At 43.7% G+C, this 26,803-nt stretch overlaps 1 protein-coding gene across 6 annotated transcripts in view; it reads left to right on the top strand.

The window, feature by feature from the left end:
• LPP (LIM domain containing preferred translocation partner in lipoma) overlaps positions 1-26,803 on the top strand; it is a 601,703-nt gene that overhangs the window by 471,135 nt on the left and 103,765 nt on the right. For all 6 annotated transcript variants that reach the window (XM_082251182.1, XM_082251181.1, XM_082251178.1 and 3 more), the window contains one exon: positions 8,419-8,588. In XM_082251182.1, coding sequence (XP_082107308.1) covers positions 8,419-8,588 — 170 coding nt within the window. The remainder of the gene's footprint in view (positions 1-8,418; positions 8,589-26,803) is intronic.

Below are 26,803 nucleotides of genomic sequence, written 5' to 3'. Positions count from 1 at the left end.
AAGGTACCTGCACTACTTTGATGCAAAAGTTTATGCAACTTTGATCCAGGGAATGTAAAGTTGGATCAAAGTCGCACTCCAAATCTCACTAGTGGAAACGTAGACTAAAGCTCTGTTTCCACTTGTGTAACTTGTCATGCAACTTTGGACACAAAGTCGCATGACAAGTCGCAGCCCATTGATTTCAATGGCACCTGTTCCCATCTATGTGACTTTGAAAAGGTACCTGCACTACTTGATGCAATTTTTGATGCGACTTTGATCCAGAGTATGTAAAGTTGGATCAAAGTCGCACTCTAAATCGCTATAGTGGAAACGTAGGCTAAAGCTTGGTTTCCAATAGTGTGACTTGTCATGTGACTTTGGACACCCAGAGTCTCATGACAAGTCACAGCCCATTGATTTCAATGGCACCCTTTCCCATCTATGCGACTTTGACAATCAGCAACCTTGAAAAGGTACTTGCATTACTTTGATTTGATTTTTGACAACTTTTGGTGGGACTACTATCCAGAGAGCATAAAGTTTGATCAAAGCCGCACTCCAAAGTCACACTCTAGCCTAGTGGGTACGTTTCCACTAGTGCAACTCTTAAGTTGTGCGATTTAGAGTGGAACTTTAAGTGTAGCTTTGAGCCAACTTTACACACTCTGGATCAAAGTCGCATCAAAGTAGGGCAGGCGACTTTTCAAATTCGCTGATTTTAAAAGTGGCATGGATGGGAATGGGTGCCATTGAAATCAATAGGCGGTGACTTTTCAGGTGACTTTGTGTCCAAAGTCACATGACAAGTCACACTAGTGGAAATGGAGCCTAAAACTCATTACTCATGTAATGAGTAATGGAAATTGATATGTATCCTTCTAAACTTTCAAAAATGTTCCTTTGTACCTTATTTCTTTCATGTATTGTGTGGGCCACGTGACCCCCTCCCCCTCTCTCTGCCTCTCTCTCTCTCTCTCTCTCTCTCTCAGGAGAAGCTGCAAGGCTATGAAGACAGGAGATCATGGTGAGGGATAAGGGAGGAGCTGGGCAGGTCTAGGCTTGCCTGTCTAAGACGGACAACCTTTTCAGGAAGTGAAAGACAGCTTAGCAAATTCAGATAAAGGGAGATAGCATTGTCGGTGAAGAACAGGAAGAAGCTGATTGTCTAGTTTAGATAAGACTTTCTAAGCTACACAAGCAGCTAGCCAGAAAATGAATAATATCAAAGATAAAGATATTTAACATACAGTACTATTAATAGGAAAAATTTCATTTTTGACTGGAGTTTCCCTTTAAGTGTTACCTTTTAACCTCTGCCATATTCGAAAGTACAGAACAAAAATAATATTTTCAATAGGACTTGTTAGATAAATCTGTTATTACTGAACCTTAAATGCTGTGTACAATTTTAGGGGAATGATTTCAAAGGAAATGTAAATGCAAACACAGGGCTCTCTCCAGTCACCTGTCTTTCCTCTATCCATCAGAATACATGTGCTCCCAGTGTGGAGACTCTATAAAGGTAGAGTTAGGGACTGCAGATATCAGGGTGCCTTGCCAGGGCCTGCAGTTTATGCATCTATTTGCAAATGTAGGCAATTAAACCCCTGTTTTTAAATCATTCTGTTAAACAGATCAATTTGGTTGGTCGCAGAATGGTTGGTAAGTTGTGACTGGAAATTCCTTGGCTTTTTTGACATGCGTTTTCCCTTCCAGTACATTAACTTCAGTAAAGAAATACAATTATTTTTATAACGTCTCTACTATGTGTAATTACTTGTCATCCTTTCCTTATTTTTTTTTTTTTTTATAGTTTTTATTACTTTTCGGACAGACAAGCATGGGAGAAACAATATGTCATCCTTCTTTCTATTAAACCCATCTTGAATTGCATAACAGCCAAAAACTAAGATCGAGCTGACTAAAGCCCCGTACACACGTACTGATCGTCGGCCGAACGATCGGCCGTCTTTTGTCCAGGGCTGTCGTGTCTGTTGAAAACTGCAAAAGACTGCACACGAATTTTGTCGGCCAACAACAGCCGACTGCAGAAGTGATGTCATGTGATGGTTAACTTTCCTTGTCTTTTTTCTTTTCTGAGCATGCCCAGTCTTGCTAATCTGCTGTCTGTCGGCCGAAATCTGTACTGACTGGCGAACAATCGGCCGTTCTGGTGTTGGCCAACAAAAATTTTAATGCCTGCACGACAGATTCTGTTCGGCCGAAAATGCGCTGTCGGAAGCATCATACTAACAAGCCTACAATCGGCCGATCGGTCGTCGGCCGAATATTTACGACCGACAATCGGTACGTGTGTACGGGGCTTAAGACCCACCATTGTCTGCTGAATTAAAAAAAGATATAGTGGAGCAGGGTGATATTAATTACTTCCTAGCCAAAAGACGGCTAAAGCACGGGCTTAGTTTGCCAGGAGGGCAACTCCTTCAGACTCAGCTGATCGCAGATCGAGGTAAAGGGCAAATCGCATCGGCCCTTTACCCCATGATCAATTGTCAGCCAATGACAGCTGATCACAGAATGTAAACACAAGCCAGTTATCAGCTTTTTTTCCCCTCACATTGAGAGCGTGCGGAGAGAAGAAAGCATATAACTGGCTTATGTTGAAGGGACATCGACACTGATTAACAGTATCCCGATTATCAGTGCAGTCCCACCAGTTTTGCAAATTAGCACCCACCATTGCTGCCAATCAGAGCCACCTCATCAATGCTGCCTATCAGTGACCTTTCTCTGTCGCTCATTGACAGACGCAGTCCTCTTGATTAATAACACATTGGGTTATACTGCCCTCTACAGGAGTAGGACACTAGACGGAAGGAAACGTTCTGGCCACACCTTAGGGGCAGTCCCAGAGGGTATATCCTCTCTCTCTCTGCTACAGGAAATCCGTTTTTTTATGTCTAGTTAGGAGTAAGGACCTAAGAAGTTCCTTGCTGGGATCTTGGTCCTGGCAAGATTTTTTAGAAAACTTTTTTATTAGGCAGCTTTTTTTCTCCAGTGTTCCTGTGAGATCTTCAAGGAAACTGGGCGACGGGCTGGATGTTGAAAAGACTTCCTGTCTGTAAGAAGACAGCGCTGAGGCAGGTTGATAGAAACTTCTGAGCATCAGGTGGTGAGCCTTGGGGTCTCCTTCTCTCTCTGTGGGGTCCAAAGCAGGTAACACTGAGGGGCGCTGTTGCGCTAGGGGATTACAAAAAAAAAAAAGAGTTTTTTTCTTTGCAATTATTTTTTTGTTCGCTGGCAAGTGTCTTGTATAATCATGGACCCTGCCACACATGTATCCCCACCTGATCCCCTCGAGGTGGCCGCAGGAGCCTCCAGTACCCCACTGGTTATTGATGCATTATCAGCAGTTTTGGAGTCTTTGGTATCCCGGGTGGAGGTAGCCTGTCAGGGACGGGGGTCAAGAAAGCGACCCCTGCCTACCCCTATTTCATCTGATACTTCAGATACAGATTCTGAGCTGGTCACTGCAGCTGCAGGTCCCTCTGCTGGGGCTGTTGTCTCAGGTAATGTCTTCTCAGACAGTGAGGAGGACGTATCTGCCTCCGCCATAGCACAAGAAGAAGCGCTGGTGGACGCACTAGTTGTGTCTGTCCGGGAAACCTTAAGACTTGAGGTTACACCGGCAGAGGTAACCAAGATGGAAATCCCTTTTGGTACTAGTAAGCGTGCCAAGATGGCGAAGGTTTTTCCTTTACCCAAATGTTTTGGCAATAAAATTAAAGAGGAATGGGATCATCCGAAACGAGCCCTTGCTGTTTCTAAACGCATTGCTAGGCGTTATCCGTTTGAGGAATCCCTCATTAAAAAATGGACGGTACCACCAGTGGTGGACCCACCGATTTCCAGACTAAATAAAGCCTCTGTTATCCCGTTGGAGGACGCTCCGTCCTTTAAGGATCCGGTGGATCGAAAAGTGGAAGCGGAATCCCGCACCATTTTTTCCCTGATAGGGTCAACCTTTAGGCCAGTGGTTGCCATTGGTTTAGTTTCACAAACATTGACAGAATGGGCCAAATTGTTACGCCATGACTTAAAGGGGAGAAGTATCCCCCCGGCAGCATCTGATTTGATGGAACAAATTATACAAGGACTACAGTTCGTCTGTGACGCCGCCCTGGATGCCACTCCCTTGTTAGGGCATGCATCGATGTCAGCAGTGGTCCTCAGACGTGTGTTGTGGTTAAAGTGCTGGTCGGCGGATCTAGGTTCCAAGAAAGCTTTGACTAATCTCCCTTTTCAGGGGGATCGCCTGTTTGGGGCCACCTTGGATGAGATTATAAAGGATGTCACTGGGGGCAAGAGCACTTTTTTGCCACAGACTGCTAAGGGCAAGGGACCTCGCAACAGGTGAGGACCTTCCTTTTCTGCTCATAAAAGGTTTGTTCGCTCCGCTGGGGCGAGCGAGAAGGGCTCCAAAGCCCCCTCAGGGGGGTTTCAGAGGGCGCTGGTCGGGTAAACAAAAATCCGGCTCAGCCAAACCTGAAGATAAAACCAACACAGCCTGAAGGTGCGCCCCCACCCATTTCTGGGGTGGGGGGACGTCTTCACCGGTTTCCAGATCCAGGGCTTTCCTGAATCCCGTACAAAGGGGTTCAGGAGGTCATACGGTCGGGATACAAGATCGAGTGTCGATCACTTCTACCGGTGCGATTCTTCCCTTCCAACGTTCGTATGCTACAGGGAGCGGTAGTTTCCGTTCCTTTTCTTCACTTTTTGCAAAGATCATTCCCAGTTCCCTCCAGGAATCGGATCTGGGTGAGCGAGCGGACCAGGGAGTCTCTGGTCTGGTGGCTTCGGTCTCCAATGCTCAGCCAGAGGAAGTTACTACTTCTGATAGAGTCCAAGTTTCTGATAAATGTGTGGGAACTGAGAGCGATCAGACTTTGTCTGATTTTCTGGACCGAGCAGCTCTAGGGCAGCCCGGTTCGGATCCAGTCAGACAATGCCACGGCTGTGGCTTAGGTCGAGCACCAAGGATTTCACCAGCTGTGCCTTCATTGGGGCACCCCGGAGGTGGATCTGTTGGCATCTCGGCTCAACAGGAAGGTGCGGAGGTTTGTAGTCCGCACCCGCGATCCTCTAGCGGACGCAGCAGACGCGCGGATCGCCCCGTAGGGGCAGTATCAGCTACTGTATGTCTTCCCTCCTCTCAAGTTGCTGCTGAAGCTTCTCCGCAGGATAGAGGTGTAGGGAATGCCAGTTATCCTGGTAATTCCGGACTAGCCTAGTCGAGCCGGGCACGCCGACTTGGGCAGACTGGTCGCGGACGATCCTTGGAGACTTCCTCTCAAGGAGGATCTGCGGTCTCAGGGACCGATCTTCCATCTTGCTTTACAATCGCTGGCTTTAACGGCCTGGCCATTGGGACCCAGGTACTGAAGGACAATGGATTGTCAGCTTCAGTTAATCCTACTCTAATTAAAGCAAGGAAAGTGACTTCTAGCAAAGTCTATTATCGCACATGGAAGGTTTATATTGCGTGGTGTGAATCCCTTGGATTTCCCCCACATACCTATTCGGTGACTCGAATCTTGGCTTTTCTGCAACAGGGGGTTGAGCAGAAGCTGTCCTTGAGCACTATCAAGGGTCAGGTTTCAGCGTTAGCAATCTTCTTTCAGAAACCTTTGGCTACTCATTCCTTGGTGCGGAATTTCATCCAGGGAGTGCGGCACCTGGCTCCGCCAGTGCGTGCGCCCTTACCGCCCTGGGATCTTAATCTGGTGTTGTCGGTTCTTCAGAAACCTCCCTTTGAAGATATCAGGGAGATTCCCTTGCTTACTTTATCCCAGAAGGTGGCCTTCTTGGTGGCTATCACTTCTGCACGCAGGGTGTCAGAACTGGCTGCATTATCTTGTCGTTCCCCATATCTGGTGGTTCATAGGGATAAGGTGGTTCTTTGTCCGAATCCATCCTTCCTTCCTTAAGTGGTTTCAGAGTTTCATCTGAATGAAGATATTGTATTACCTTCCCTGTGTCCTAAGCCCAGTCATCCTCGGGAGTTTGCGTTACATTCCTTGGATGTGGTTCGGGCAATCAGGGTATACCTGAAGACTACGGACTCGTTTCGTAAAAAGGATTCACTTTTTGTGATCATGGATGGCCCCAAAAAGGGGTTGCCTGCATCTGCCACGACTATCTCCAAATGGATCAGACAGACGGTGGTACAGGCTTATACTATTAAGGGTCGTGATCCCCCATTGCCTGTTAAGGCGCACTCCACTCGGGCGCTTAGTGCTTCCTGGGCCTTCCGCCATCAGGCGTCAGTGGTCCAGGTTTGCATTGCGGCTACCTGGTCGTCGGTTCATACCTTTACAAAATTTTATAAAGTTGATGTGATGGCATCGGCGGATGCCTCTTTTGGCCGCAAGGTTCTGCAGGCCGCAATTTGAGGAGACCGGTGGTCTACCTCGAGGGTTTTTTTCCGTTGGATTTTCAGTTGAGTCTCATCCTTTAGTTTAATGAGCCTTTAAAGACTTCTAGTCGGCACCGGTTGGGCCTTCTAGATTTAAATTTTTCTGTTATCCCACCCCTCATTTGTGGCACTGCTTTGGGACGTCCCAATGTGTTATTAATCAAGAGGACTGCGTCTGTCAATGAGCGACAGAGAAAAATGGATTTTTGTAAAATCTTACCGTAAAATCCTTTTCTCTTAAGCTCATTGACAGACGCAGTACCCGCCCCTCGGTTTTTTGAGTTGGGTTGGGTTAAATTTTCTTACACTGCTTTGTGACATAACTGATTTCCTGTAGCAGAGAGAGAGAGGATATACCCTCTGGGACTGCCCCTAAGGTGTGGCCAGAACGTTTTCCTTCTGTCTAGTGTCCTACTCCTGTAGAGGGCAGTATAACCCAATGTGTTATTAATCAAGAGGACTGCGTCTGTCAATGAGCTTAAGAGAAAATAATTTTACGGTAAGATTTTACAAAAATCCATTTTTAGTGCTGCCTGTTGGTGCAGCCTCATCAGTGCCCACCAATGCAGGCTATCCATGCCCATCAGCGCACATCAGTGTAGGAGAAAAATTACTTGTTTGCAAAACTTTATAACATACCATAAAATGTTTGTTTTTTTTTTTTCTCAAAATTTTCAGTCTTTTATATAGTAAAAAATAAAAAAACCCAGTGGTGAATAAATACTACCAAAAGAAATCTATTTTTGTGAAAAAAAAAGATAAAAATAGGTACAGTGTTGCATGACCGCGCAATTGTCATTCAAACTGTGACCGCGCTGAAAGCTGAAAATTGGCCTGGGCAGGAAGGGGGTAAAAGTACCCTGTAGGCAAGTGGTTAAATAATTTCTGTTTCTGAAATCGTATTGTATTTCATGCCAGGTGAGTGGGTGCAGGTCAGAGAAACCAATATGACTCCCACTGTAGAATAAAACTGTAAGGCCAGGGAAATGCCACACTTCAAGGTAAAGTTGCCATACAGTTTTCAGCACCCAGCTGAACAAGTTAAACATATGGCCATACTTCTCTTGTGGGTTATAGGAGTGCACCTATTTCTGCACTCCTGTGACCCAGATTCAGCAGAAAGCGGGCTAAAGTCTGCTGTTGGCTGACATCAAAGAGCCGGTACAGGTTGTGCAGGGATCCCAACAATGATGATCAGGATCAACCCAGATGCCTGACTGGCAGCTTGCTCAGCCTCTCAGCACATCGCTGAGAGTCTGAGCCAGCTGCTCCTGCTCCCTCTACAGCCCAGCGCTCCAGCCAGCACTGGGGGGGCATAACAAAGAGTTGGTAACTGGCAGTCACCAGCTCTCTGCTCACTGAAGACTGAATACCGAGTGATCAGTGGTCTTTGATCACTCAGTTCTCGATCTTAGAGGCTCTGGACAGATCTACCTAGGTGAGCAGGAATGTTTTTTCTTTTATCTTTTATTGTGTAAACTTTGAAATTAAAACGCACGTGAAATATTTCCTGACTCCTCGCTTGTATTCAAGTTTAACCTCCCTCGCGGTATTCCCGAGTGTGGCTCGGGGATAATATAGTGTACCAAAAGCGGTAACCCCGAGCCACACTTGGAATTACCCCAGAATCATACTCGCCTTCCCCTGCGATCCCTCGCCATCCTCCCCAGCCGTCCTGCAGACATCCTCACACTCTTTACCCGCTCTGTGCTCGGCAGATGGTAATTTTATAGGTGACAGTATTGCCCTCTTAATACATTATTCATTTTTTTTTTTTTTTTTGTTTTGATATATATATATATATATATATATATATATATATATATATATATATAGGAAATTTGCAAATGTAAATGAGTGTAAATGTTAAGCTCCTAGTTTCTTTTTTTTTTGTGGTTGAAGTTAAACATGCACCTAGGTTTTTTTTATTTTCTTTTTTTTTATTCAACACTGTTTTTCAACAGTGTGTTCAACAACATTTTTGTTTGTTTCAGGTCGTTGTGCTCGGTGTGGTGAGAATGTCGTAGGAGAGGGTACTGGATGTACTGCCATGGACCAAGTGTTCCACGTGGATTGTTTTACCTGCATGACCTGCAACAGCAAATTGCGTGGGCATCCCTTTTATGCTGTGGAAAAGAAGGCATTTTGTGAGCCTTGCTACATTGTAAGTACTTCTCTAGGTATCTCTTGCCTGCTTCATTTTCTAGCTGCTGATCTCTACATATTTTTCAACAGAAATCCTCTACAAGTCGAAATTTCTGTAAATTGTGTTCTGTTGTGTCCAGAGGAATGTTTAACATGTCTTCACAAGAGAGCTTAGAGTTGTGTTGCTGTCTAAGGAACAAATAGGATTTTTTCACTTTCTCACATTGTCAGAAGTAAATTTATTGCAGAGCCAGTCTGCTCTTGATGTTATCCATTTTCTGCTTGCTTTGGGTGACCTTCAGTGCTCCTCCACTGCGACAGCTCTACATTATTTTAGGGTTCTTACATAGCCATTTCATTAGACCAAGTAAATTCTTGGCAGCTGCAAACAGCAGGCCTGTTGTACTGTAGAAAAACAATATAAGATTAAATTCCTTTTTTTAATTCACGTCATGATTAGTGCCCATGTTAAGTCAGCACTTAAAAGTAAACTTGATTATTTTTACACTGGATGGGAAATACGTCTATACATGATTGTAAATACAGTGTATGCTTCCCAATAAAATCCTAATCATTCCATGACATTATTGTCCCTGGTCTAAGCTAGCAGCCCCGTGAATTGGAGATCTGTCCTTGGAATTTTCCCAAATCATGTTGTTAATGTTAAATAAAGATAGAAATATTAGAAAACTAAATGTTAATGATAATTTTGGTCATTTTGTTTCTATAATTTCAGTTAAGAGGCTGGCTATGGTTAGGTCACAATAGCCTTACTCCAGGCTAATCCTAACCGTTACATTTTTTTACTGTTGTGTGCATTGCTATTTGGGCTTATTCTTCAGTTTCATGCTGAACCCCATTATACAAAATTAAATTATTACTATTTAACAATTTTCAGGCCACTTATTTAATAAAAAATGACTAAAGTAGCACCTAAAATTGCTGCCTTTCACTTCTCTATTGTTTGTCTTTTCTCTGTAAAGCGCATTGCAATTCACATCACCTTTGACACTTCAGGAAGTGTCAGGCTTTCTCAACAAAGCAACAACAAAGGAGAAGGGCACACCGACCTAGTGCATTACCACTAAAAGCGTTTATTAAAATGATAGAAGGTATAAATAATACTCCCAAAACAAGTGTGGGTATCACACATAACAGCATAATCAACACGAAATCTCCAAGGTAGTCAAGATACTGCACGGTGCTGGATAGCATGCAGTAAATCGCAGGAGTCTGCTCAGGCTAAGCTGATGCGTCTTGAGGGCGAACCCTCTTCCTCAGAGCCAAAAAGTGCTGCTGACAAAACGCTTTTAGGGGTTATGCACTAGATCAGTGCGCCCTTCATTTTTATTGTTCTCTAGTGTGTTTCGGATACCCTTGATCCTGAGGGGGCAGCAAGACCACAAGCTACATCTGTTTTAAGTCTGTCTGAAACATCTTTTTCCCTCCATCATACATCACTTGGGCGCAGGAGAATTTTTGTACATTTTCTCGACAAAGTAGCAGAATGCTCCTTTTTTGTTTTCTTGAAAAATACATCAGTCCCAACCAATCATGTTAAGCACCATCACCCCAATAAAGGTTTCTGCATAAACCTTTTTTGTTTTCTCTTGTACATTGCCGATGACAGCAATGACTGAAGAGATTTCAGGGCACGGCACAGGCAGAATATTTTGCAGGATGGTCTAACTATGTCTGACACTTTATTTTTTTATTATTTTTTTTTTTATTTAATAGCAATTTTAACCTATTGTGCATATTGTAAAACTGCCAATGACCAAAACATTGTCATTTTTTATGTCTTCATTCCCTAAGAAAAGAGGCAGGTTGTGCAACTTACCCAATCTTGGGAATCAAATGACTTTCATTTTAACTTATTAAGTGTCCTTTTTAATTACTTTTAGCACATTTAGGTTTTCAAGTACCTGGCACATAAAAATGGGAATAATACAAGTACAGTCCACTTCTGATAAAAGTGCAGACTGAAGCCAGTTGTCGAGTTTCCAAAGACAGCATTATGAAAAGATGAGTGCAAGGTTAAAATGATGCTCCGTTTGGCAGCGAAAGATTATTTATTATTTTTTTTTTAACAGTTCTCTAGCTCAGTCATGTAGTCTGTATCCTATAGAACTAATATGGTTGTGCAGTCTGTAGAAACAAGCCACTGAATAAATATTAAAAATAAAAATAACATATTTTTTGCATTGCTTTTTAATTTCAAGGCATATATGCATCAAAAGCTACTTGGGTAGATTAGTGGTAGGTGTCTTTATATGGTGCTAAACTAAATCAAACCTGCCTAGAACATTTTCTCTAACAGCACTACCTTGCCTCTTTGAGCACTGGAGGAGGCGGGTAATAACCAGCTCCCAAAAATTGGCAATCAATCCTTTATTAGCCTTTAAATCTCAAAAAAAAATGTTTTCCATTGGTGTAAAGTAGAAGAAATTTTTGCTGAAAGACTGAAAATAGGTTCACTGATGTATGGCAAATGTTATAACAACAGTCATTTTTACTCCTTTGTGTAGATGCAATATTTTTATTCCGTTTGTGCTTGAAGGCCAAAGCCAGTGAAAGGTAGCTTGTTGTAATTGGTCCATGCTGTTTTAATAATTAAAACATCAATGACTTGACCACTAGCACCAGGGTTCTATATAGATTACACCTGCATATACACTCTTGATAGGCCTACATAAAGCCATATCATTCTTGCCTTGTCAGGAAAATGCTTCCCTCCTGATTTTTCTTTCTCCTGCAGATCTTACATGAACAAGGCTTTAGTTGTTCAGAAGCATTTTAGTTTTAACATGATTAGTCGTCAAGCAACACAATTGTGCTTTCTGGTGAATTTGTGATGACTAAAACTCGGTAGCCAATAATAATAGTTACTTTTGTCACGGCATTTTGGCATGGTAACATAGTTTGACTTGTTAGGCATATTATTGAAAACTATTTTTTTTTTTCTAATTTGCATGTATAGAGAATCTTATTCAAATGAAAGATTTTAACAAATACAACTCATAGTAATAAAAACAGACCAAGTAATATGCATAAAATCTAAATTATGTTAACAAAAACAAGGTCAGTCAATTAGTTTAAAATTTGCTTAATCACAGTTTTTGGCCATAATAAAGGAAACTGTAATTTACAGATTTTGATGGCAAAATCATAAAAATGTCCCCTTTATGTGCGATACTTAGAGAGTAATTTATGAGAAGTGCTGTCAGTGTGTTATTTCAAGCACTCTGTAATTTCAATTTAAACTGCTCAATGGTATCATTAAGACCATTATGTAGGGTTTCTGAGTATTTTCTGTTTAAATGGCAACTTTAAAAAAAAGTCATGAATATTTGAACAAAATTGCCCTATTGTACACAACTCGTGCTAAGAAGTGCATGCAATCCATAGTTCCTATACTTTAGAACATTTAACTACAGAGTGCTTTTTTAAATTATTGCTAAATTTTTGAATATCGCTGAATAAAAGAATAATCACTCTACTGTCATTACAAGTGGCATTCTTTTCTGTAGTTCCTTGTGATAACATAGAGATCTTACTGTAACCAGAGAGTTTTAAAAGAGTTCTATGGTCACGGCATACACTTTTATTTTATAACATCAGCATTGAAATAACAAGCTTCACTTTTGAGCACCACTGTAGTTCAGAAGGCAGGTTCTGTGAAATGTGTGACACAGTAGTGCCTACTCACAAGGCTTAGTGAGTGAATACCTGGGGGTTTGCCTTTGAAGAGCAACCATAGCCACACCCACCTGTTCATCATAACTGGTCATCATAATTTGCATGAAGATTGGGTATATTTTTTTGTTTTGGAGACCCCAGTTTACATTTAATAAGCAGTTTTGAACTCAATATAATGCTTAGGAAGATGAGAAGGTTGAAATACACGAGATTTACATTTATATTGACCTAGTTCTCAAGCGTAAAGAAGTACAGATTTTTCCAAAAAATCGAACTGAATAGTCTTATCAGAGTTGATTTTTCACACTAAGTTCAAATTGCACACTGAGTGGTCTTTATTCAGTTACATATAAGTTGTATTCAATTTCACACAGCCACATTTGAAGACCGCTCACATTTTGACAGCAGCAGGGAATAAATAACGAATCGTGAAACAAAATGTTAGTTTGGTCATTTTAATTGTGGGGGAATCTTCAGGGAATAAATTCTTTGTTACCCCTTTTTAACCACTTCAGTACTGGCACTTTTACTCATCCCTGCCCAGGTCAATTTTTAGCTTTCAGCGCTGTCCTACTGACAAGTGCGTGGTCATGCAACACTTTACCCAAACGAAATGTTTATCATTTTGTTCACACAACTAGAGCTTTCTTTTGGTGGTATTTATTTACCACTGGGTTTTTTCATTTTTTGCTAAAATAATTAAATAGGACTGAAAAAAAAAAAAAAAAAGGTTTTCTTTGTTGCTGTTATAAAATCTTGAAAAAATAATTGTTCTTTATAAATTTAGGTCAAAATGTATTATGATACATTTCTTTGGTGAAAATAACCCAAATCAGTGTATATTATTTAGTCTGTAGGAAGGTTATAGAGTCCACAAACTATGGTATATACAGCGGGTTAAATAAGTATTGAATACGTCACCATTTTTCTAGGTAAATATATTTCTTAAGGTGATATTGACATTTTCACCACATGTCAGTAACAACCCATGCAATGTATACATACAAAGAAACCAAAACAAATACATTCAGAAATTAAGTTATGTGTAATAAAATGGAATGACACAGGGAAAAAGTATTGAACACGCTAACTGCAATTTATTTAAAACTTCGTACAAAATCCTTTGCTGGTAATGACAGCTTCAGGACACCTCCTGTTTTCAGAAACTAGTCGCATTGCTCCGGTGTGATTTTGGCCCATTTTTCCCCACAAACAAACAGTCTTCAAATCTTGAAGGTTCCTTGGGCCTCTCCTATGAACTCTGATCTTTAGTTCTTTCCATAGATTTTCTATTGGATTCAAGTCCGGTGATTGGCTGGGCCGTTTAAGCAGCTTTATTTTCTTTCTCTGAAGCCTGTTTAGAGTTTCCGTGGCTTTGTGTTTGGGATCATTGTCTTACTGAAATGTCCACTCTTGTTTTTATCTTTATCATCCTGGTAAATGGAAGCAGATTTTTAATTAACAATGTTTTTGTACATTTTTTCCATTCATCATTCCTTCAATGATATGAAGTTTGCCAGTACTTTATGCTGAAAAACTGCCCCACACCATGATGTTCCCACCTCCAAACTTCACTGTTGGTATGGTGTTTTTGGGGTGATGTTCAGTGCCATTTGACCTCCAAACATGGTGTGTATTATGACATCCAAAGTTCAATTTTGGTCTCATCTGACCAGACTATATTGTTCCAGTATTTTACAGGCATGTCTAAATGGTGTGCAGCAAACTTTAAACGAGCTTCAACATGCTTTTTCTCTAGCAATTGAGTCTTGCGCGGTGAGCGTGCATACAGGCCATGGCAGTTGAGTGCATTACTTATTGTTTTCTTTGAAACAATTGTACCTGCGAATTCCAGATCTTTCATAAGCTCTGCACAAGTGGTCCTTGGCTCTTGGACAACTATTCTGATAGTTCTTTTCACTGCTCGTGGCCAGTTTATGGTGAAATTATGTTCTTTCTACTTCCAGATTATGGCCCCAACGGTGCTCACTGGAAAATTCAGAAGTTTAGAAATCCTTCTCTAACCAATGCCATTGATATGTTTTGCAACAATAAGGTTGCACAGGTCTTGAGACAGCTCTCTGCTTTTCCCCATCATGAAATGTTTCTTGTTTGATACCTTGGTAATGACAACTTTTTTAGGCCATCAGTTGAGACTGAACCAGCTTAAATTAATTTGCACTGACAAGGGGCAGGATTGATTTCTAATTACTGATCAATTTCAGCTGGTGTTTTGGCTTTCCATGCCTTTTTGCACCTCCTTGCTTCATGTATTCAATACCTTTTCCCAGTGTCATGCCATTTTATTTTACATAACTTAATTTCTGAACTTAATTGTTTTGGTTTCTTTATATGTATGGACTGCATAGGTTATTATCGACATGTGGTGAAAATTTCATGTCATTAGCACCTTTAGAAATATATTTACCTAGAAAAATAGTGAAGGGTTCAATCGTTTTTTTTTTACCCGCTGTATCTGAAAACTGTTAGATCCTGATGTACTGACGACCTATTTCATTTCTTGAGGCCCAAAAATGTCAGAGCTTTACAAATATCCCCCAAATGACCCCAATTTTGAAAGTAGGTAGTCCAAGGTATTTAGTAAGAGGAATTGCAGGTTGTTTAATTTGTCATTTTTTGTCATAATGTGGGAAAATAAGAAAATAAAAAAAAAATTAAAATTTTCACATTTTTTTTTCTACATCATGTTACCAGTGCAGTACAACGCCATCTTATAACTGGTGTGGCAGTGATCAGGGACATTACATTTTTTTCTTTTTTTTTACGATTTTGATTTCTTATAGCAGTACATTTTAATTGCTATAAGCAAGCATTTTACCTAATGAAACTGATTCATTAAGTTTGTTTTGTTGTAATTTGCAAGGGCTAATCACATGGTACAGATGGGCTGTGATTGGCCCTGTTGGTACCAAGTGATCACATTTACCAATCACAGCTAGCATACAATTGTACACAATAGACGGCATGAAAGGAAGCCATCTATTGTTTACAACTGTCATGTGATCTGCTGTGTTTGAACACAGTGATCACATGGTACTGGCAGTGAGCCGGTACACTGTTCAGTCATACATAAAAACCTCTATGTGAAGTGACACTGCTTCTTTTACATATATATATATATATCCATTTATATACAAATATGTGATGAAACCAATAATTATAGAGTGATTAAAAACAGAAAAAAATAGTAATTGTAGAGAATGTAAGACTTCAGATTTCTGCCAATAAGGTAATAATACTCCCCAAAAGTCCAAACAAAGGCTAAGTTCGCACTGCCATTAAAAGCAGGCATTTGAGAGGCGTTAAAAATGCCCCTCAAACGACTATGCAGATGACACAACGGACAGCACAAAGTGCTGTTTACACTATCAAAGCATGAAGCGTTAGCGTTACTTTGCTTCAAAATTGAAGCCTCCTGTCGAGTCAAGGGGTGTTTGGAGCCTTTCAACGCCTCCCATTCAAGTCTATTGTAACGCTTCGTAAACACTCTGGCAGGCAGTTGCAGGGCGTTAAGATTAGTTTATTAACTTCAATGGAATAGGCGTTTGTGAAGCGGTTTTAACACACCTTAACACCCATCAAAACTGCCCATCAGGCATTTGGGGAGCATTTTAAACTCGTCCTTAACTCTTGTAAAATGCCAGTCTAACGCCCATACTAACACTATAGGTGCATTTGTTAAGCGTTACAAATTTAATCAAATGTGAGCAAGCCCATAGTAGTTTCAATAAAGTATCTTCGGTTTCGATTCTCTTCACCCCCACACCACAAATGAAAAGTGCCAGATTGCTCGCTAACCTTGTATGTGGACCCGTATGAAAATACAGGTCAGCAATGCACAAATATAGAAGTTTTCAGTAAAATCTCACATCCCCAGAACCAATCTTTAGCATGAATCCACCTAATCATTATGGATTCCCTTGGATAGTGGCATCTCTAGGTTGGCTCATCGTATAGAAGAAAGAACAGAATTGTAGTATGTTATGTTTATTAATACTAATATAAACAATTAAAAACCGCTACTTGGACTACACACATGTAGCATGACAGGTAAAAGCATTGAATATTGCCTAAATAGGCAGACACATATTCAAGCTGCTCGCAGCATCAATACTCCGGTCCGAGTGGCATCACTTGGCTCCGCCTTCACATGTTACGCCACCCACGTGGCTTAGTCAGGAGGTGGAGCACGAAGTGTATGAGGGTGAAGAGAAACTAAACTGAAGACCCTTTATTGAATCACTTTGTTTGGACTTTGGACAGGGTGGGAAAATTGTCTCAGCCAGGGCAGAGTAATAAAATCTGACAGGTGGTCATACCCAGACTCTATCCAAAATGAAAAGTTTAGGCTATATCTATACTTTAAGGCCTCATTCACATTGGCACTTTCAAATTAGCATATAAGCATTTAGAGGACATTGAAATAAATGCTTGTAATGGTTTTCAATTGTGCCGTTGAAATTGAGCATTTACTCTATGCCCCGAACAAGGGCCAAATCAAATTCTTAAGAGCATTGGTGAAAAGGGTGGATCGCGTGAAGAGGGGTCTCACGGTATACTGTGGTGACTTTAATTGTGTGGTGGATCAGGCACTGGATTGCTCTCTGGCTCAGGGGCGTGCAAGGGCTACTTTGCAACGGTTCTTGCACGCCTCTGATTTGTATGATGTGTGGCCTTGTCTTAACTCCACGGAACAGGATTTTACCTACTACTCGGCCCCTCACAAATCTTATTCGAGATTGGACTTGTTTGTGGCCGACTTGCAATTTCTGAGGGCTGTTGAAAAATCTGTGATTCATCCCATATCCTGGTCTGACCACGCTCCGGTTTCGGTGGTGGTCTCGGAGACTCACGCGACTGCGCCTGTCCATTTGTGGCGCAACAACGTCTCCCTTCTCCGGGAACCGGTCCATAGAGAGCGGCTGGGTGGTCAGATACGGGATTATTTTATTGACGACACCCCTGAGATAGATGTCTTCCAGTTGTGGTGCGCTCATAAGGCGTACTCAAGGGGATGCTCATTTAGCAGGCTTCTAGGGTTAAAAAGGCATGAACCCTGGCTCTCAGAGCCTTAATGGAGAGACTTAGATCATTACAATCGGCTCATAAAGCAAACCCTACTCAGCTCCTGTTGAAAGATCTCACGGACTGTAGAATGCAGGTTAGATCCAAGCTTATGGAGGAACATCAGCATCTCTTCTTCCTTACTAAAGCACGGTATTATTCTCAGGGGAATAAGTCGGGGAAAATGTAAGCTAACTGAGAAAGAGACAACAAAAAACCAAGCTGGCCTTCATCACCGATCCCATCTCTCGCACTCAGGTGCGCCAACCCACTGAGCTAATGCCTTCTCGAATTACTACACCTCATTATATAATCTCAAGGATGATGTGGCTACCCCACAGCCTACAGATTCTCTTATTGCCAACTTCCTAGATTCACTTCATCTCCCAGCTGTTACGGACCACATGCTGCAATCCCTCAATGCCCCCATAACTGAAGAGGAAATTCAACTGGCCATAGCTTCCCTGCCCCCCAATAAATCGCCCGGGGCGGACGGCTTCTCTGCTGAATACTATAAGGCATTTAGTCAAGTCCTCTCTCCGTACCTCTGTAAGGTGTTTAACACCGCTGCCCAGCGCTCCTCCTTCCCAGAGGAGATGCTTCAGGTGGTGATCGTGGCACTTCCAAAACCTGGGAAGGCGCCTGATGCCCCTCAAAATTTTCGCCCCATATCCCTTTTAAATACCGATCTCAAGCTGTACACCAAAATACTAGCCATCAGATTAGTGGAGGTGACTCCTCATTTGGTCAAAGCTGACCAAGTTGGCTTTGTGAAGGGCAGGCAGGCGCCTGATGGTACTAGGAGGATGTTGGACCTTGTGCAGATAGCGGAGACTCGGAAGGTGCCCTCGGTGTTCCTGACATTGGATGCTGAAAAAGCGTTTGATAGGGTTTACTGGGGGTACCTTAGAGCTACACTCACTAAATTTGGGCTGAGGGGACCTATCTTCTCTGCTATCTCGGCACTGTACACCAGGCCATCGGCTAGGGTGTTTACATCTAATGCACTATCTACTAATTTTAGCATCACCAATGGGACTCGCCAAGGGTGTCCCCTTTCCCCCTTGATTTTCTCTTTAGTTATGGAACCTCTGGCTGAGGCGATTAGAAGCGACCCTAATATTACTGGGATTACAGTGGAAGGCAGGGATCACAAAATCGGACTATTTGATGTGATCCTTACCTTGACTTCCCCTGTGAAGTCCTTGCACTACTTACAACAACAGCTAGACATGTTTGGGACAGTTTCCTATTACAAACTCAATGTAACTAAGTCAATGTGCTTGCCGCTCTCCTTGTCCCCTCTGGTATTGAAGTCCCTGAAATTGAAATATCCCTTTCAATGGACCACTAAGTCCCTCCTGTACTTGGGGATCTCTTTGATGGCACCTGCGTCTCTGACCTATCAGACTTAACTTCTCTAAATTGCAGTCAATTGTCGCAGGGGATCTGCAGCACATTGCGTCCTATGAGCTTTCCTGGCTGGGATGGATCGCTGCTCTCAAGATGATGGCGCTTCCAAAGATATTGTATTATTTTAGGACGCTCCCTATAGCGCTGCCGGAGTCCTTTTTCCGCTGCATGGATAAGCTGTTTAGGAAATTCCTCTGGGGGGGGCAAGGTACCCAAAATTCCATACTCTACGCTGCTTAAATCTAGGTCCGAGAGGGGAGTTGGCTTCCCACACCTTAAGTCCTACCACTCAGCCGCCCTATTGGATCAGGCGAAGGCTTGGTTCGACCCAGCTTCGGACAAATTGTGGGTGCTGCTAGAGAGGGCAATGGTGGCGCAGCGAGATCTACCGTCTTTGCTCCTTGCTGCTTTGACGAAGAGGGAAGTGTATACCCCCCACCTGTCGTCCTTGCGGGCTACACTGGGCGCCTGGGGGGAGGTGCAAAACTTAGTGGGAACCCCGAAAATTAAGAGAGAATTGACACTGGCTGCCTGTGAATTCCTCCTTCCCTCTTTAAGAGTTCCGCGAAAAACTTTCCCGGATTCCTTCACATGATGTCCACAAGCAGGTCCAAACCCCATCATCATCCTTCCATCCACAACTACACCATTATCATATCAAGTATCCTAACCCAACTATTGAGGTGCCCTCTGAAATCTGGGATTACTTGCATACAGAGTACCGTAAAACAAAAGGGTTGTCCTGGTTTTACCATAGCCTACACCTCCAGCGTGGGTGGAATAAGTCGGCTAGCGTGTTGGCTTGGGAGAGCGACCTCTTAGTGACATTTTCGGAGCGGGACTGGCGGCTGGCCATTCGCTCCTACTATAAATTTACGCATTGCACTAATCATTGGGAGGTGGCTCTCAAAATCCTCCACCGTAGTTACCTGACACCAGTGAAGATGGCAAAGATGTTTAAAGACGCATCCACCACATGCTGGAGGGGTTGCGGGTAGAAGGGTACACTATTCCATCTATTGTGGCAGTGTAGGAAGATAAGAGGGTATTGGGCAGCGGTGTTTGCACTGATTATCTCAGTAACTGGAATATCGTTGTCCATGTCCCCAGCCCTTGCTTTATTGAACTTGGGTATAAATGAGTTCCCTCGTCCACTTCGTTGTATAACCTTGCATATACTCACAGCTGCTAGGACGACTGTCACAGGGGCGTGGCGGTCTGCTCTTGCACCCACGGTGGTAGAGGTTACTAATAGGGTTAAAACCTATTACTCCTATGAAAAGTTCTTTGCCAATTCCAACAATAGGAGCCTGCTGTTTGATCAAGATTGGAATCCTTGGTTACTAAAGTACCCGAGCTGAGGGATTTGCCTTCAATTCGGGTTTAACCTTCAACTGATGATATTGTTAATGATGACACATGCTTATATCTGAGGCTGTTGTTTAGACTGTCCGGTTGATAGTCTTTGTCACACCGTATGATTATCTCATGCGTAATGAGCTATGGTGTACTATAGTTACTGTTACCCATGGGTGCACCCCTTGATGGCTTACGAGTAAGTAAGGGGTACCCTGGGGGCTGGGTCCCGGTTCCTGCGGAGAGGGGGGGGCGCCTGGCCACAGTATTGTTCCCTCTTGGGGTGGTCTGGGCGGCCCGGAAATTGCAAACAAATAGCACAATTTTCGATTGTAGCTTGAGAAGGTGGTTCTTGGGGATAGGCAGAGGTAGGGAGTGAAATAAGTACAGAAGAAGGGGAAGAAGAGTGATTTTAACGGAATGTATCCTGCCTAACCAAGAGAGGTTATATAGGTTCCATGCCGAGAGTTCGGACTTGAGTTTTTGGGACAAAGGAGGGTAGTTGGCTTGGTAAAGGGTAGCAATAGAGGGGGTTAAATATATTCCCAAATAAGGGATTCAGTCAGTTTGCCAGGCAAATGGGAAATGTGATTTAAGGGCGTCAAAGGTCAAGTCTGAAACAGTGATATTGAGAGCAATGGATTTTGAAAAATTAACCATCAAGCTGGATGCTCGGGAGAAATTCTGAAGGAGCTTACAGACATTGGGGACAGTGATAATGGGGAGGTGAGGAATAACAAAACATCATCCGCAAAAAGGCCACATTTGTGTTCTGAGGTACCACAATGGACACCCCTGATATCCGGATGTTGACGGATGGCTATTGCAAGAGTTTCAATGGCGATAGCAAAAATGAGGGGTGAGAGTGGGCATCCCTGTCATGTGCCCCTTTCGATACAAAAGGAGTCTGAGTAGTGTCAGAGAATTTGGGCAGTGGGATTGGAGTAAAGGGCTCGAAGGATGTTTAGAAAATTGGGACCAAAGTCCCATCTTTCCAGGGTATCAAATAGAGAAGTCCAAGAAATGGAATCAAATGCTTTGTGTAAGTCAATGGAAAGCAGAAATCCTTCTGGGGGGCTCCCATCCCATCCCATCTGGACTGTAATAGGGAGATAGTCTATTGCTCTCCTGATTTGGTCAGGGCCTTGCCTCCCCGGGGTTGAATCCCGATTGGTCCTTATGGACATAGGATCCTATAAAGCGAGAAAGTCTATTGGAAAGGACCTTAGTTAATATCTTTAAGTCGACATTGATCAGGGATATGGGTCTGTAATTATTAACATCACTGTGGTCTTTTCCCAGTTTAGGAATGACCGAGACATAAGCTAAATTGGTGGTCCGATCAATAGGATTCTCGCCCTGTAAGGAGATAAAAAATTTTACCATATAGGGAGCTAGAATATAGGAGCAAAATGTTTATAATACCCAGTGCAGAATCCGGCCGGGATCCGAATCCGTTTTAAGATTTTTGATTACACCTAAAATCTTGGTTTCGGAAATTGGGTCTTCTAGTTGTGAGCATGTTCTTTGCGAAGCTGAGGAAGGGGTACCTGTCGAAGGAAGTCTGTGTCTGCCTGTGAAAGTGCGTAGCCATCATTATCATATAGCTTAGAGTAAAACTCATGGAACGTTTTTAGTATAGTCTGCGGATTCTGAGAAAGGGTGCCCTTTGAGGATCATAATTTGGGGAAAGCGTAATTGCGTGTTTTTGGTGACAGTTTTGTTGCTAGGCTGGGGCCAATTTTATCCCTGGATGCGTAATATTTTGCACCCGACCAGCGAAGTTGCTTTTCAGCCTCCGTGGTCCGCACCAAATTCAAGTGCAATCTGGTGTTTTCAAGTTGTGCTTTGGAGACAGGAAAGGGATGTTTCCTGTGTCGTTTGCTAATGACCGCAACTCCTTTTCCAATTTGGTGATGTCTGCCTGTCTCTGTTTTTTGAGGTTAGAGGAGAACTGAATGATTTTACTCCTGATAACAGCTTTATGGGCCGCCCATAGGGTTTTAGGAGAGATGTCGGGGGTGTCATTGGTGGCAAAATAGGCCTCAATTTCTTTGGCGAAAATGGTACAGTGGGTAGAGTTGCTCAAGATAGACTTGTTAAGTCTCCATTTAAATTCCTTAGAAGATGCCTGTGTTTTTTTTCAGCAGGAGGATGACCATAGCGTGATCTGAGATGGGGGGGGTCCTTAATGCCGGATTGCAGGGCCAAGGGAACCCCGTGAGCAGGAAGGAATATGTGGTCTATTCTAGTGTGGCTGTTATGTAGGGCTGAGAAGTGAGTGTAATCCCATGATTTGGGGTTACGTTCCCGCCAAATATCCACTAGTCCTTCCGAGAAGAGTACCCCCGCAATGCGAGTGTTCCGTTTGGGGGGACGGTGGAAGCGAGGAGTGCCCGACTGGGTTTTGTCCAAGCTCTGATCCTGAGCAATATTCGAATCTCCGCCCATGATCAAAATTCCCTCCGTAAAAGGGAGGACATGTTTCCTGTGGCCAGTTTGGTATTTAGGCCGGTGTTCATTATAGCACTGGTGTCCCAGACTTTACCGGAGTAGGCAAAGCTTTTGCGCCAGGATCTGGAAGGGGGAACAGCTTCCCCCTGCCCTTGCGAGCTGGTGGACCAGTGGGTCTAGGGGTTTTAAATTTCAATATGTCTTTATTGGATTTTAGTACATAAATTAGTAAAACTTTCCAGATGAGGTACAACAGTAGTTCAGCCAGTGGGAACAAACGAGATTCATAGTGAGCAAACAACAAGAATAAAGCATAGTGACATACAATATGCAGTGAGGGTTATATTCCAACAGATTTGTTTAAGGTAAGTTTCCAGGCAGGAAGGGGGAGGGAGGGAAGAAGGAGGGAGAGGATCCATCAGTTCGTCAGAAGTAAAGGTTATTCAACATCATGAAGCGGCTATATAGACTAGGCCTAAAGACCTACAAATGACATTTACATTTTGGATGCGTCAACCAAAAATTATTTTTTCTATTTCGCATTGTTGGTTAAGATCAGCTATTGTGTTGGACATAGGGGTTGCAGTTTTGTCTGTGGCTCCTCTCTGGATACAGCTCCCTTCGGCACCAGATATGGCTGAAATGCTGGTCTGCGAATCAGTCTTCCCAGACGGCCTTATCTGTTCCCCTCTTTTTGGGGGGGTTGCCTGTTTATATCTTCCTGGATGATATCCTTAAAGGTCAGGGGGTCAGGAAGAGTACTCTTCTTCCACAGGCTGCCAGGGGCGAGGAGTCTCGTCACAGACCTGCAGACAAGCCCTCTTCTGTCTGAAGGGTCGCCCTCACCATGTCTGAGATGGGGGGGGGGTGTCTTTGTTTCTTTCCAGACATATGGACCTTGCTGATTCAAAAAAGGTGGGTCCAGGAGCTGATCCGGTCCGACTACAAGATCGGGTTTTGGTCTTATTCTCCAGCGAGGTTCTTCCCTTCCAATTTGCGTTTGTCCACAGACCGCCTGGGGGGCTCTTCGGGGCGGTGCAAGTCTTTCTACTACAAGGGGTGATTGTTCCGGTTCCAAAATCTTAACGTTTTCAAAGTTTCTAGTCAAACCTGTTTACAGTTCCCAGGAAGGCAGGCAAGGTATGTCCAATCCTGGACCTCAAGGCTTTGAACCGCTTGTGCGGGTACAGAAGTTCCAAATGGGTGCCATTCGTACAGTAGTGGCATCCCCACATCAAGGATGCTTACCTTCAAATTCCATCATATGTCGGTCATCAGCGTTTCCTCTGCTTGCCGTGAGGAGCATGCTCAATTTATGTCTTTACCCATTGGTCTCGCTTCAGCTCCTCGTGTGTTCACTAAAGTATTGGCCCGGTGCTAGCATTGTTGCGATAGCGGGGGATTGTGGTGCTGGGGTACCTAGACGATCTTCTCCTTTGAGCAGAGTCTCCTCCTTTGAGCAGAGTCTCCCAACTGCTCTACAGGACAACCTGGACATCACTGTGCCGACTCTGCAGGAGTTTGATTGGACTTTAACCACTTCCCTACCGCCCATCGCAGATATACTATGGCAGGCTGGCTCGGTTGCGTGAATCGCCGTACTTATACGGCGATCTGCGGGAGCGATCCTGAGTCAGGGGGGAAGCTGACTCAAGGGACCGGTGGCTGAGATTGCCTCCAGGCACCCGTGATCACTCCCCGTGGAGAGAGAACAACAGTCTGCTGTAAACACAGCAGACCGTTGTTCTTTCAGGAATCAGCACAGAGAGCCTGTGATCCTCCTATTTTGGATCACAGGTCTGTGTGTTGGCTGCACAAGCCCATTCCCCTCACAGTTAGAAAACACCCTCTAGGTATACACTTAACCCTTTGATCTCCCCTGAGTTCCCTGTAACAGTGCATATTTTTAGTACTGATTACCTGATTACTGTAGTAATGTCACTGCCCCCCCCCCCCCCCCCAAAAAAAAATGTCAAAAATGTCAGTTAGGGGTCCGATCTGTCCGCCGCAATGTCGCAGTCCCGCTAAAAATAGCTGATAGCCGCCATTACTAGTAAAAAATAAAAATGACATAAATCTTTCCCCTAGTTTGTAGACGCGATAACTTTTGCGCAAACTAATCAAAATACGCTTTTACCTATTACGCTATTACCAAAAATATGTAGCAAAATATCGCTTTTTTTTTTTTTTTTTTCAGAATTGCCGTTCTTTTTTTTTTGTTTATAGCACAACAAATAAAAATCACACAGGTGATCGAATTTCACCAAAAGAAAGCTCTATTTGTGGGAAATAAAGGACATCAATTTTATTTGGGTACAGCGTCGCACAGCCGCGCAATTGTCCGTTAAAGTAACGCAGTGCCGAATCGCAAAAAATGGAATGGTCATTTAGTGGGTAAAACCTTCCAGTCCAGAAGTGCTTAAACTTCCAGAAGTCTGCTCTGGTTCTGTCCACCAAGTTGGACTACCTGGGTCTGACTCTGGACTTGGCCTCAGCCAGGGTGTTTTCTTCCGCTGGACAAGCTCCGGAAACTGAAGGATGCTATTCGAATTTTGATGTCAGGCAGACAGTTGTCTCTCAGGACTTGTATGCGGGTGCTGGGCCTGATGGTGTCTACCCTCGAGGCAGTTCCGTTTGAACAGTTCCACATTGGATCTCTGCAGAGAGAGATTCTTGCCAAGTGGGACAAGAATCCATAGTCTGTAGACAATCTGATTCTGCTGAGTCGGGGTACGAGAGGGTCCCTCATCTGGGGGCTTTGCTCTCTGGCTGTTCGACAGCGAAAATCCTTCCTTCCCCTGTACTGGACAGTGGTCACCACGGATGCCAGCCTGTCCGGGTAAGGAGGTGTTTTGGGCATGGATTGTGCTCAGGGAGTCTGGACACTGGAGAAGTCCAGACTACCAATCAACGTACTGGAACTTCAGGCGATCTAACTTTGCCTGGTCCATTGGATGGTTCGTCTTCAGGGATGTCCGGTACGGATTCAATTGGGCAATACCACGGCGGTTGCATATGTCAATCACCAAGGGGGCACAAAAATTGTCCTTGCGGCTCGAGAAGTAGCCGACATTCTAAGGTGGGCGAAACGTTTTGTTCGAGCTCTCTCTGCCGTGCCTATTCCAGGGGTGGAAAATTGGCAGGCGGATTACCTCAGTCGGGGAGTGGTCTCTTCATCCGGAGGTGTTTCGGAGCGGTGTCTCCGGTAGGGAACTCCCTTGGTGGACCTGTTGGCCTCTTGTCTCATCTCAACAGGAAGGTGCAGAGATTTGTGGCAAGAGATTCTCTAGCCAGTACTGTCTGACATACACCTTTTCCCCTCTCAAACTTCTGCCAAGACTTCTACAGAGGATCGAGGCAGAAGGAATTCCGGTCATCCTTGTGGCCCCAGACTTACCTCGCTGGTCTTGGTACACGGATTTAGTAGTACGGCTGGTCACCGATGTCCCTTGGCAACTCCCTCTCAGAGAAGACCTGTTGGGCCAAGGGCCAATCTTCAAACCTGCTATACATTTGCTGGCTTTAACGGATTGGCTGTTGAAAGCCAGGTGCTTAAGGGTAGGGGGTTGTCGGACTCAGTGATTCCTATGCTGTTAAAGGCTAGGAAATCTACCTCTAGGATGATTTACCATCGTGTTTGGAAAGCATGTATTACTTGGTGAGAGTCTCTGGGGGTTTCTTCCCGTTCTTTTAGTGGCTCACATTTTTGGCATTCCTCCAAAAAAAGGGGGGGGGGACAGCGCCTGGCCCTGGGTACCATCCAGGGCCAGGTTTCAGCCTTGGCAATTTTTTTTTTGTATTCAGCGTCCTATGGCTACGCATTCCTTGGTTCTCACCTTTTGTTCAGGGGGTTCGCTACTTGGCTCCACTTGTGCGGTCTCAGGTGCCTCCGTGGGATCTCAATTTGGTACTGTTGGTTCCTCAGAAACCATTTAAAAATATTCACAAGATTCCTCTACTTACATTGTCTGAGAAGGTAGCCTTCTTGGTGGCAATTACTTCCGCACGCAGGGTGTCGGAGCTAGCGGCGTTGTCTTGTTCATCTTCTCTGGTGGTTCACAGAGATGAAATGGTGCTTGGCCCTTGTCAGTTGTTCCTTCTTAAGGTTGTCTCTGGTTTCCATCTGAATGAAGACATTGTGTTCCCTTCCCTGTCCTAAGCCTAAGCATCCTGAAAAAATTTCCTTGCATTCTCTGGATGTGGTTCGGGCGATCAAGGTGTACCTGG

The sequence above is a fragment of the Pelophylax lessonae genome, assembly GCF_965119305.1.
Source record: "Pelophylax lessonae genome assembly, chromosome: 3".
NCBI lineage: Eukaryota > Metazoa > Chordata > Amphibia > Anura > Ranidae > Pelophylax > Pelophylax lessonae.
The sequence above is the reverse complement of the archived record's forward strand: the minus strand, read 5'-3'. Positions and strand labels throughout refer to the sequence as shown.